This window comes from Festucalex cinctus, chromosome 16 (assembly GCF_051991245.1).
Source record: "Festucalex cinctus isolate MCC-2025b chromosome 16, RoL_Fcin_1.0, whole genome shotgun sequence".
Classification (NCBI taxonomy): Eukaryota; Metazoa; Chordata; class Actinopteri; order Syngnathiformes; family Syngnathidae; genus Festucalex; species Festucalex cinctus.
The window spans coordinates 14,129,033-14,141,938 of NC_135426.1; the positions used below are offsets into that span (position 1 = coordinate 14,129,033).

General features: G+C 43.3%; 1 protein-coding gene across 9 annotated transcripts in view; it reads left to right on the forward strand.

The window, feature by feature from the left end:
- Positions 1-12,906, forward strand: part of LOC144003105 (neurexin-2-like) — a 392,228-nt gene that overhangs the window by 371,489 nt on the left and 7,833 nt on the right. For 7 of the 9 annotated variants that reach the window (XM_077498934.1, XM_077498935.1, XM_077498938.1 and 4 more), the window contains 2 exons: positions 3,712-3,801; positions 11,014-11,336. In XM_077498934.1, the coding sequence (XP_077355060.1) occupies positions 3,712-3,801; positions 11,014-11,336 (413 nt within the window). The remainder of the gene's footprint in view (positions 1-3,711; positions 3,802-11,013; positions 11,337-12,906) is intronic. The other 2 variants (XM_077498936.1, XM_077498942.1) reach the window with 1 other exon arrangement.

The window sequence follows — 12,906 nt, forward strand, 5'->3', positions numbered from 1 at the left end:
CTGGCCGTTTTTGTAACGACTACCATTGCTTCAACCGTTATCTTCAGTTCAGAGGCTGCATCAAAGCCTTCTGTATGCTCTAGCATAAAAACAACAACAACAAAAACCCCGTATAAATACGTCTTTGGTACACTGGTAATATTTAAAATAGAACGTATTCATACGTCTTTGGGAGCAAATGAGTTAAGAGTAATCTTGGTGAACCCTCTCCAACCATGCGCGGTAAAAGTCCTTCAAAGGATAGCGCTTGTATTTTGGGCAAAGGGTCAGAATTCGGAAGGTTATTTATTTGCTTTTCTTGTGCACGGCAACTTGTTCTGATGGGCTCTTACACACTTGAAAGATTTCTCCAATTACTGGCCTGTGGCCCATGGATGATGGAGACACAGAGACTGGAAGGTGGCGCTGAGGACGGGGAGGGAGCGCGACGGAGTGGGAAACGATAGCTTTGGGTCATATTAGACGAGTCGCAGGGGTGCCACCGCAGGAGGGCGAGATGAAAGGTGGCGAGGATCCCGTTGAAGAAAAGAAAAATCAAACTCGCCGCGGGCTTGAGAGCGGCGGCGCGGATGAAAGATGAGCACGTCGTTAAGGAGACGTGTGCGTTGAAGGCATGCACATGTGTAGCTGGAATGGGCGGAGTGTTTACGCCGTACAAAACAGCGCCTTGCCTGGAACCTTTTCATCCATCTTGAGCCCTGAAAGCCAAATTTCCTGTGCTCCAGAATCATTTAGTTTGCTTGCACGATTTGACTTCTTCATGCAGAGCCGTGAAGCGCCGGAGCCTCTGCTCTATTCCTGTAGTGGGGGATGAAAGCAATCCATCTAAAGTTACCAAAATCAAGAAGGCAATGAGACCGGCCTGACAAGGAGAGAGGCTGCTGTGACAGCCACGGAGAGAGCCGGATGGCTGCCGGCCAATCGTCTACAATGTAATCTCCGCCCTGCTTGATGGATTTCCGATGTGGGTGTCCTGCACAAGGACACCTGGCTGCCTGCAGAGCTACATGATATACAGCTAGCTCCTTGGAGAGCCCGAGCTCAGCCATGGATGTGCACTGGGATCTTTATTTAGGGGGGCATAAAGCCTGAAATTATTATAGTTTGCTTGACTATGATTCCCAATCTTTTATTGAAACATGTTTTTTTTTTTTATATATATATATATTCTAATATGGTGCCATGAGATAGCATTTCATTGGGGAAAAAATGATTTAAGACATCAAGGCATCACTGTATCTGCCCTATAGTTTGGAGTTAGAGCGCCACCTGTCACTTTGTTGCAAACGCATTTTCCTGATCCCAGAAAAGCAATTTCTACATTGTGGGAAAAGTCTCTTTCCTGTCCTCCACCTTGCTTTGTGCCTCCCATAGGTGCCAGTCAATCAGCATGCCCTTGCCCTGCCCCCCAGCATCCGCATCTGGGATATGGGCCCAGCATGGCTCCCATCACGGCGGTAAATCCTGCTATTGCTCCAGGCGACCAGCATAAGGGAGATTGGGAGGGAGGGGGTGGCGGGGGGAGTTCCTGGCTCCTAAAATGGAGATGACAGCCAGACTTGTGTTGGCGAGATCTCAGGAATTCCGCAAACACATGCACCTATTCCTAACCCTGGCTTAGGTGATGATTCATGACTCATCCTGAGAACAAAACACACTCATCACCATAAGAAATGAGAGGAAGCAGGCTAAATGATGTCTAAAAAGACTGGTAGAAGAAAAAGGACAGATTGTTTGACAAGGACACAAGCGAGAGAGCGAGAGAGCGAGAGAGCGAGAGCGAGAGAGCGAGAGAGCGAGAGAGAGAGAGAGCGAGAGAGAGAGAGAGAGAGAGAGAGAGAGAGAGAGAGAGAGAGAGAGAGAGAGAGAGAGAGAGAGAGAGAGAGAGAGAGAGAGAGAGAGAGAGAGAGAGAGAGAGAGAGAGAGAGAATCACCAGGCAACGGGCTTTCGGAAAGTGCAATTTCGCTGGAAAATGGACGATTCCAGGACTTCTGTGACGAAATGCAACCGCACTGCTCAATGTTGTGAATTTATAAGGAAGATTTTTGTATTCAGTTTCCTGTGGAGACAAGTTTGTATGTTACCTGGTAATTGTTGCCTAATTGCGACTTTTTTCCCTGTTTGGCAGAAACCAACAGGAGGCGCAATTAATTCATGCCCAATTAGTTTGCTGCCTAAACGGGAACTGGAAGCGACCATTAAACAAGCTGAGGACGCAGCAACACATTGCAACAATTTTCAGGGCTTCATATCACTTCCTGTGTATCCTGCCAATTGTGCGCCTCCACTTTTTTTCCAACATCAATCCGTGCAAGCTCCATTCTTCTCTGCTTCTCTTTCTCAATGTGTAAGCTCACAGACGGGCTTCCTGTCGGATGGTGCTGGCGGAGGTAGAGAGCCCCCTGGGGAGCAGAAGCGGGTAGTGCAGTGGTATGAGACAGCCTACTTTGGATCACTGCGGCAGCGCACCAGTTTTCAGTGGAGGATAGGATACACTCGGTGCATTTGCAATAAAGTCTGATATGGAGAATTGGAGGGTGGACGGCTCTTAACGATTGAATATGTAGAATATGAGAGTTTGAATTGTATTCGCACAATTCTTAATTATTTACAGCAACTCCTACTTCTGACCCCGAGTTTGATTGAAGCGCATCGAAGGAGAAGAAGTTTGCTCTCATTCACTCCCAGCCATTTTCACAGAAGCAATCCTGTTCGCTCCCGGCTGTTTTACTGGATTTTGACTGATTTTGCAAGGCCCACAGAATATTGTGTTCAATTGCTATAAACGCATGGAATCTACCAAAAGAAAGATTAAAGTATCTTCTCTTTGCAGCAATTAGCATTAGAAGAGAGCTAAGTTTCATCAGTTTTCACAAATCTATTTAAAATTCTAAGTAATTTAGCTTTTTTTCTAGATCGCCCTGGTTGATCTCCTTTGCTCTGCTGCCACCTGCTGGCCGTTTGTGTAATAACTACCACTACCATTTCTGCAACCGTTCTTTGCAGTTCAGAGGCTGCATCAAAGCCTTCTGTATGTTCTAGCATTAAAAAAAAAAAAAAAAAAAAAAAAAAAAAAAAAAAAAAAAACGTATAAATACGTCCTTGGGACACACAACATTAAAAAAAGACGTATTTACACGTTATTGGGAGCAAATGAGTTAATTGCCATGCACCTCTGCAAAGCGCTCAGTTAATTTCAAGAACGGGGGAAGGGTGTCCACAAGTTGTTGTACTAACAAAATGTCTTCCTTGAAACAAGCATGAAAGATATTTTATTGCTGAAGGTGAACGGTTTAATTTCCAGTTTTATTCACTGAGTGCAATTATCCTGCTATCCTAATGATTGCTTGGCTTTGTTTATGTGACTGCAAATGCATTTAAGTGTACTAAATGTGGGACAAGTTTAATGCTGTGAGTGGATACTTCTATAAATGCAATCTGTCTAAATCAATTATAAAACTGTCTTACGTCTTCGTGAGTTAAAAGCATATAAATACAGGGTAACTAGAATGTTCTTAACCAAGCAAAGTAGCCCCAAAACATCCTCAAGCTCTTGATGTCCTAACTAAAACCTTTAACGCACATATAACTTTTATGCTAAACATTTGCCATTTTGCCCTTCTAACCTCTAACCTTTTAACTTCCAGATTTTCCTTGTTTTATTATGATTATTTGTAACCTCTCCTAATTTTTCTCCAAATTTCTTAAAGGGAACTTTGATAATGAGCGCCTGGCTATTGCTAGACAAAGAATCCCATACCGCCTCGGTCGGGTAGTTGACGAGTGGCTACTCGACAAAGGTAATAAAATCACTTTAACTCCACTAATGATCTACCGCTAACCGCCGCTCTGGAAGAGATGCAGAACCATGTGACCTGGAGCTCCGCCCCCCTCCCTCCCAATACTCGTATCCAACCAATGAGTCAAGTTTCAAAGTCTTCCAAAGTGATGCAATCGGGATTTCAATTTTCTCTGTGTTAACGCCCAGGTGAGCAAATCCTTAAACTTGGACTGCATCTCTTCAGAGAACTAACCCCCAAATAACCTGACATAACCCCACCTCCCCCTTAAAAAAAAAAGACTCTTTGTGTCATTCCTGTGTCTTTTGTTGGATGAATGTGACTATTAATATATTATAAGGGGGAAATGACACAAGAAAGTCACTAAAAGTTAAAGGGACTGTCCAAAGTGATGCTCGTTTCAACCCTTTGAGTGCTGAACGTCCCGCCTGCCCACCACCACAATGAAGGTGCTCGAGTCTCCCGAACCAGAATCACGAGCTTTGCGCGTCACACAAACAGGATGAAGGCCCGCATGTTTATTTCACAGAAACAAAAGCGGGTCTTTGTCGCCCCGCGTCACCTCCGCTCAGACTGCTTCCGACACAAATCCCAATCAGAAGCGGCCCGGGAGATGAAAGTCGAGCGAAACAGCCGATCAATAAGAGATGACTCGCCCACTTCCCGAATGATTTGTGCGTGCCACCAAATGCGCATGCATTATTCCCTTTCATCTTCAGAGGAGAGCGTTGGGATTACGTGAGGAATAAATGAATCTTAGCATGACATGCATATTGCTGGAGGTGTTCACTTATTTGGGAACTTGATTGAATACGATTGCGGGAGTAGGGGGGGGACACGTCCAAGCTCAAAGGGTTATTAAAGACTCGAGCAGAATCTAACCACCTAACACACTAACCACTGAGGGCTTCTCCAATGACAAGTAGGAGCAATTTGACACGTTTGCCCTGAAAGCCCTCAGTTTTAACCCTATTATAAATTCTTATAAACCCCATTGGACGAGCTACAGCGATTGCTCGAGAAAAAGCTAACCAAGTTCTAACTGACTCTAAAGACGAACACCTTCAAGTGGCGATGCGCTTCTTTTTATCTTCCTCTCGTGCTCAGAGGGTTAAAACAAAGCAGCTCCGAATTCGACGGTGGCTTTTCAACTCCTGTCCCTTTAACATTTATTGTTTTCACCACTGAGAAAATGGAGCATGTTTTGTGTATCATTGTTTGGATTCTTGTGAATGATGCTGGTAAAGAGCTTGGACCATTCCCAAATGGTCCAGGTTTTGGTACCACCCGGCTTTGTTGTCATTATATCAGTGCCTCAACCTTTTGACCCAGGTGCCCTAAACCATTAGCCACACATTAGAAAAAAAAGACCCAATCCCGCTCGGCCCACTGAACAGCGACCCGAGTCGCACATCTCCCCAATCTCATCCCTGTCGAGCCTGATCCAGATCGCAGTGAGCATCTCCTTCCTATTCCCTGCCAGCTGACTAAATCCAAAGCGGCAGCCATTGCGGGGAAGTAATGAAGGGAACAAATCAGTCTCCAAAGTTCCATCTGAAACTTTCAGTCCTCTCTTCTTTGCATCTCTCTGTAGCGCTGTGATGGATCAGTCATCCTCATCTGCCCTCTCCATTTCCTCCTCAGATCGTCTCAGACAATCGCAACTCCGCTCCCGGTATCGTTTCCCCTGAGTAGAAAATTACAATAATAGCAAATAATTGGCATTCTTTTAGGAATTGCGTGTATATGAAAGCCAAATGAAAGCAAGTGTGGCAAGAATCATCGGGATGACATACAAGTGCTTTGAGCTGATGCCATGACATCATTTGTTTGGGAACACCTGATAAATCAAAAGCAGACAAAATAACTTGGTCTTTGCTAAGAGGTCAGACAACAGTATAAATATAGTGACTGGCAGTATGTCAATAGCTGCCCCAGAAGGGATTTCAAGCACAGATTTTATACCTCGTCTCATGTAAATGGGCTGAATAACAAAGTAAGAAGACAGCCAAGAAAACCAACACTTAGGTAGAACATCGAGGGGGGTCTCGCTTCTTCCTTCCAATTGTTGAGTGTTGAGGGCCAAGGAACACAAGTTAGACAAACCAATTCAATTACAATCGCCATTCTTTTTGCGTTAAAGGTCGATTTCTTGAACCAACCAGCATGGTCTCTCTATAACGCTCTCCCGACAGCATTGGCGTTCTGTAGACGTCGGGATATGTAGATCAAATAGAAGTACATCGGATTAAATTGCTCCTCTCTCGGGGGACTTTATACGATTGGTCGTCTCGTCCGGAGCACCCTCGGCTCCCTTCGGGGACCAGGCGCCGCCTCGCCGGGCTTTCAGTCTTAACTTCATGCTGTGTTTCGCCACTTGTCTCCGTTGTCAGACACAATTTATCCACGGTGCTCGACCACGAAATCCGCCCCACTTCTGTGGAGTTTAAAAAAAAAAAAAAAAGCACTCTTAATTACCAAAGAGAGTGTCGCGCTTTGGGAGTAACTTGGGAACACTTCGTAATGGGTTGTGTCAGAACTCCACCCCACCTCCTTTGTACTCTCTTCTGACTGACATTTTCATCTGAGGAGGAAGTTCACGTTTGTTTATATGGAAGGCTTCAGGCTGCAGCGTTGCTAGTAAACACAAAGCCATTAAGTATGGGGCCAACTTTCAAGAGCAAAAACCTCCTTGCTCTTATATGTTAAGGAAAGAGGAAGCGAGGCGCAAGAGACCCTCCGGATGAAGTCCTTTTCCGACCGGTCCATTTAGAGCATCATTCCCTCTCTCCAATCTCCCACAAATAATCCCTCATGCCAGATCATGGAGGGCTAAAAGTATCGAGCGTACCTCCGCAGCCGGTATTCAGCGAGCCAAGTCAGCCTTCTTGGCTTGGCTCACTAATTCCTCCTATCTGAGATTGAGCATTATTATCTGATGCAGCTCTTGTATTCTGCACTCGTGTAGCAAAGATTGTGGCCAGCTGAATGTAAAAAGCCTTTACAATACAGTATATGCCTGTGTGGTCTGCTTCAACACTAATCAATCCCGCCATTTCCCCAAGGTTAAGTATGTCATTATTCCGACACGCTTCGGAAGCTGCATTTGGGATTTGAGACGTAAAAAGAGAAAGCAGGACTTTTCGTTTCCATGCGTCCTGTCAACCTTTCGTCTAAGAGTGTTAGTCGTCATTTGCTTGATATACGGTTGGCTTTAGGTACAGAGGTTAGTTTGTCATCTATTTGGGTTGGATTTATATGTACTAGGGGTGTAAAAAGTAGTGCATTAATTTATTGTTCCTTTAACTCCACTATTTTTTTTTAATGTGCGTTTAATGAGCACCCCTTACTTGGAAAGCCTGTAGCAGACACGTCCACATAAAAATTTAGCTTTAATAAATTTAATAATAAATCATGTATTTGTGGAGACTGGGGTCAGGTTGTATTTTGCAATTTTAAAAATGTGCAAAAAGTTACTTCATGTTAAGGATTACGTAGCTTTTAATATGAAAAGAAAAATTCACTGAGCTGAGCTGTCACCAATGTCTTAAAAACACAATTATGCCATCTAGTGGCAGAAAAATGACCAACATCACAGTCGTTTTTTTACAGTACAGTACAGCTTTTTATTTTTAACTAAATGTTAAGAATTATTATGAAATTAGTGTATGAAAGATTAAAAGATGCACCAAATTTCTATTAGTTTAACATTGTGAGTTAACTATTGAAGTCATGTAATTACGATTCAAATATTTAATCGCCTGACACCCCTAATATGAACAGATTTCACATTTTGATGTATTGATATGTCTTCGTTAAGGTCTTTTGTGAGCAGGTGTCCACTGTACTGCCCTGCTAATACATTACTTCTCAGTATGATGCAGTGCAGCAAACTACAACCGCAGTCTCAAATATATAGCAAACATATCTCTGACCGTGTCAATCAAAAATCCAATTTTCTTTAGAATTTTTTTTACACCATTTTGAATAGCCTTTGGTGGCTCACGTCGCTACAGTTAATTAAAGCCTTGTGTACAGCAATGTATGTGCTTCAACGAAAGCCTTGGCCGCCTACTGTCCTCGCCTGGCGAAGATTTGCGAGGGAGGAGCAGCCCGAAACCCATCAAACCGCTACACACACACATGTACACACAAAGGTAAAGGTGTAAATAAACGTTACATTGCAAAGGGCAGATATCACACCCAAAAGGTCATCTCATTGGCATTTTTCCATCCACTGTTCACCGCCCAGCCATTTTGTGCCGGAGCTACTTGAAATGCGCCAGCCGAACCCCAAATTGGCTCATAATGCTCTCGCTTCACTTTTGACTTGACCCACAAAAGGATCGCTTCATCAGAGCCTCAATCAAAACAAACACTGATCTAAGCAAGTAAATTCCAGAATCATCAAGCGCGTTCCATGGCGTGGGAGTAAGTAGGTCGCCCCCACAGAGCCTGGGGCCCTATTTAAAAAAACAAAAAAACAAATGAGAACTGCTTTATGTGCAATGATATTTAAAGGTTTTATTCAACCCACCTAAAAAAAATCTCTTTGTAATATTGATTACCGGACTTTGGCTCGCTGTGTAACCGAACATGCGATACACAAAGTTGCTCTTTTTGAGACCAACTTCAACGAAACGGAGCCAACGCCACCCTCTGGGTGTCTTCCACTTGAGAGTATTGGGAACCACTTGGGCCTGATTGCATGAAATGAAAGACCCTCCAGGCTGTCCTCTTAACAAAGACCCTGCACAAGAACGGTCCTCTCACTTGTAATGTTTGTTTCCTTCTTAAAAGAGAAATCAACTTTAAACATTTCTGGACAATAATATGTTATATCAACTTTCCTTGCCTATATGTGACCTCACTAGTCTAAAAAAAAAAAAGGGGGGCGGCCATTTTGCCCCATTTGTCAACTGTAGATGACATCACAGTTGCTCAGGGCTCAGGCAACGACCAATCACAGCTCACCTGTTTCTGAAACTGAGCTGTAATTGGTTGTTAGCTCATCTTGTTGTCACTACTGGATTTTGCTGCTTAACTCATATTCTACTATCACAATAATTAACCGAAATACTGTATTTAGACGAGTGGGGCGGCATAGAACATATTGTCAAGATTTATTTTTTTTTGACGTCCCCTTTAAAGGCAGGGTCTTCCGTGGAAAATACACTTTACATACAGGATGTATAGCCATGAATTCCTTCTCAATCGACACCTCTGGGCTTCTGTTAATGTGTGGTGGGGATTTTTTCCTAACCACCCCCCAGCCTGTATTTTGCCATTTTTGTGTTTCTTTTGCCAACACACAGTTGTTTAACCCTCTGGCCAATCACAGAGGGAGGGGTGCCAGGGGGCGTGTCACTCACTGTCAGCAGACGGGGCTGGGTGAATTTGTCGGCTGCATGACGTCACTTCCGCAGCAACTTGACAGCACGCACAAATTTTTATTTAATTTTTTTTCCCACTTACTCACTCACACAAGCTTGAGTGAGTAAAAAAAAAAAAAAATCCGTACGTGCTGTCAAGTTGCCGCGGGAGTGACGTCATGCACCCGACAAATTTGCCCGGCCCTGTCTGCCGACAGTGACACTCTGCGATTGGCTGGTGGGGTAAACGACTGTCTGTCCACAGAAACGTCCCGCTGTTGACAAAACAAACACAAAATGGCAAAATACAGGCTGGGGGGTGGGGTTTAGGAAAAAAATCACCACCACATATTAACACATTCACTGCCAGCCCAAAAATGCATCATTTGACGTCTTTTTCCGTCAATGGCAGTGAATGAGTTAACAGAAGCCCAGAGGTGTCGATTGAGAAGGAATTCATGGCTATACATCCTGTATTTATAAAGTGCAATTTCCTGAGTGAAAACGGAAGACCCTGCCTTTAACTATATGAAAACTGAATTTATATAACAAGACTCCTATCAAAAATTCTGCTTTTCCAAAGAATCAAGATTGTCATCAATAGAGCACCTGTCTACTATTTTCCATTCTTTTTGTTGCCCCTATATAGCTGAAGAGGGTCAATAGTGAGTGAAGTGCCCACTGTGCACATTCAAAACTCACATGGATGTCTTGCCCTGATGTTGTTGTGTGGGCGCGCGCTTCCAACGCCACCGGAAAGCAATATTGCAACTGTGTTTAGACGATTAATTAGTCTTTATTAAACGCTAATATGCGCCGTCTGCACAGGGTGTAAAATGACGGTGGTACTCGCTCCCACCAGGCCCAAAGCTTCTCTCATTTCAGCAGTCTGCATCATCTATAAATATTACAGCCTCCCATTGGTATTGGATGCGTTTTGCGCTTCCCTTACATAGATTGATTTCATGAGAAAGCAAAATGGCTCGTCGTTTATAATTACCTCCTCAATGCTGTTTTTTTTTTTTAACCCTCTTTGATTATCCCTCGCGTGGGCTCTGTTATTGGTATACTAGGGAGAATCCTGCGTTTGACTTCACCTCTAACAGTCCCTGGTTAAGCATTCAGGCTTCCTTCCCTCTTCATCCATCCATCCATCCATCCATCCAGATTAAGGGTAATGAGCAACCCCTGCTGAATTAAACATTACCTACAACAGGCCTGACAATGATTTTTCCCCATGACAGAGGTGCTTTATCATTGTGCAGCTCTCGCGTATTGGAGGTCAATAACACCAAGTTGTTGTAATACATTGCATCTGCGGTCTGATGAGATCCATTCCCTTACGACACACAGCGGTCTGCCCTAATCGAAGTCAACTGTCCACCATACAGTGGCCCTAAAGTGTTATCAGGAAGCCCCCCTGTGAAATTGGACTGAGCCTCTGCTGCCGTCTTTCCACCAAGCAGTCCAGTTCAGCTAAAGTCTTCTGATACAGTGCTCAGCATAAATGAGTACACCCCAACAGGTTTGCCAGAACACCTTTAGTTTCCTGTCAGACTTTCTTGGGATACTATACTAACAAAATACTCCCACAAATGTGGGCCATTGATTGCAAACAAGATTTGTTAATTAGTACGCCAAAGAAGTAGTTATAATAATGAACAAAAAAGTATGCTGCTTGGTGGAATACTTTTCATGTCTTTGCTCGTGCACGTGTTTGCCACTTTGGGTTCTTGAGACTTACTTGTGCTCTTCTTTCTCGACATTTTCTCTCCTCTCTCGTCTTCCTGTCCATTCCCCTCCCACTCTCACGTCCGACCTTCTCCTCGCATCCTCTCAGGTCGACAGCTGACCATCTTTAACAGCCAAGCGTTCATCAAAATCGGCGGCGGCGAGAAAGGCCGCCACTTCCAGGGCCAGATCTCGGGCCTGTACTACAACGGCCTGCAGGTGCTCAAGCTGGCCGCCGAGGGCGACCCCAACGTGCAGTCGCAGGGAAGCCTGCGGTTGGTGGGCGACGTGCCCTCGGTGCTCGCCACCGACACCACCTCCACCACGCCGCTGGCTGACATGTCTACCACCATCATGGAGACCACCACCACCATGGCCACCACCACCACCCGCAAACAGCGCTCGCCCACTATCAGGGACAGTGTCACGCAGGTAGGTCGTCGTGGGAGGCATTTTGGAGCAACTTGACCATTACCATAGGAAATAATGTTTCGATCCAACCGTCCATTTTTTAAACCGTTATTCCTCACAAGGGTCTCGGGGAGCCTATCCCAGCTGGCTTCGGGCAGTAGGCGGGGTACACCCTGAACTGGTTGCCAGCCAATTACAGGGAAATACTAGAATACTTGACTCATTGAGCCATTTTCAGCAGTAAAAAGCTCATATTTTGTCTATTAATTAATGTGGTAACTTCATTACTTTTTCATTACTTTTTCATTGCTTAATTACTTTTCATGTTCAATTAATACCTTAAAAAAATAATTTTTCTACTTGCTGTCGACTGATGATGACATCATCTTTGCTGAGGAAGTAGGTAACGACCAATCATGGCTCAGTTAACTGAACAAACCCAGAAAACAGGTGATGTCATCGTCAATCGACAGGTGACATCATCAATCGACAGCAAGTAGAAAAATTACTTTTTTAAAGGTTTTAATTGTACATGAAAAATAATGAAGTTACCACATTAATTAATAGACAAAATATGAACTTTTTACTGCTGAAAATTGTTCAATTAGTCAAGTATCCCTTTAACAATATGTAATTTATAGAGTAGCTACCACACTTTGGATTTGGCCCTGTGTGTCAAATTGTCAATATTGTTTCGGGGTTGTTGTCATAAATGTGCACACTGTAAAAAAAAACAAAAACAGAATTTTACTTTATATTTGACATTTTTTTTCTTTAATTTAAAAATTATTTAATTTACAAAAATAAACTGATTTTACGTGTCAAATAACATGAAATTACTTTTCCATAAAACTCCATTAGAAATACAGATTTTGATTGTTAAAATATGTTCACAAAAGTATTATAATTTCACAAATATTTGTCTGTTATTCAATAGAATAAAATGTCAAATTTAACTTTAAAACTCTTAAAAAAAAAAAAAGAAGAAAGAAACAAAACGTTTATTGAGAAATGAACAATAAAAAGTCCATCCATCCATCCATTTTCTTGACCGCTTATTCCTCACAAGGGTCGTGGGGGGTGCTGGAGCCTATCTCAGCTGGCTTTGGGCAGTAGGCGGGGTACACTGGTTGCCAGCCAATCGCAGGACACCAATAAGAAGTCATTTTACCATAATTCCTTTGCGAGTTGACATTTTATTTAAGTGGAAAATACTACAATTTCTGTACTGTCCAAGAATGAAGGACGTTCATTGTAACAATAATAATTCATTGTATTAACATTTATTTTGAAAGGACATCTAATGATATATAGGGAAAGGGGAAAGCTTGAGAGGGTGAATAATACACAAAGCAAAGTATTGGACTTACGGATGCTGCCTCTAAAATTATAAACAACAGTGAGAGTGGGTGAGAGTGGTCGTCTGTTATCCTTGAGGTTGTGGGTTCGATCCCCTTGGCGGACATGTTGCAGTATCCTTGAGCAAAATACTGAACTCCTAATGCTGTATCATCAGGTGACTGATTCGTGAAAATGTAAAGTAGTTTGAGTGTCTCGTAAGGTGGAAAAATGTTATATAAATTAATTACCC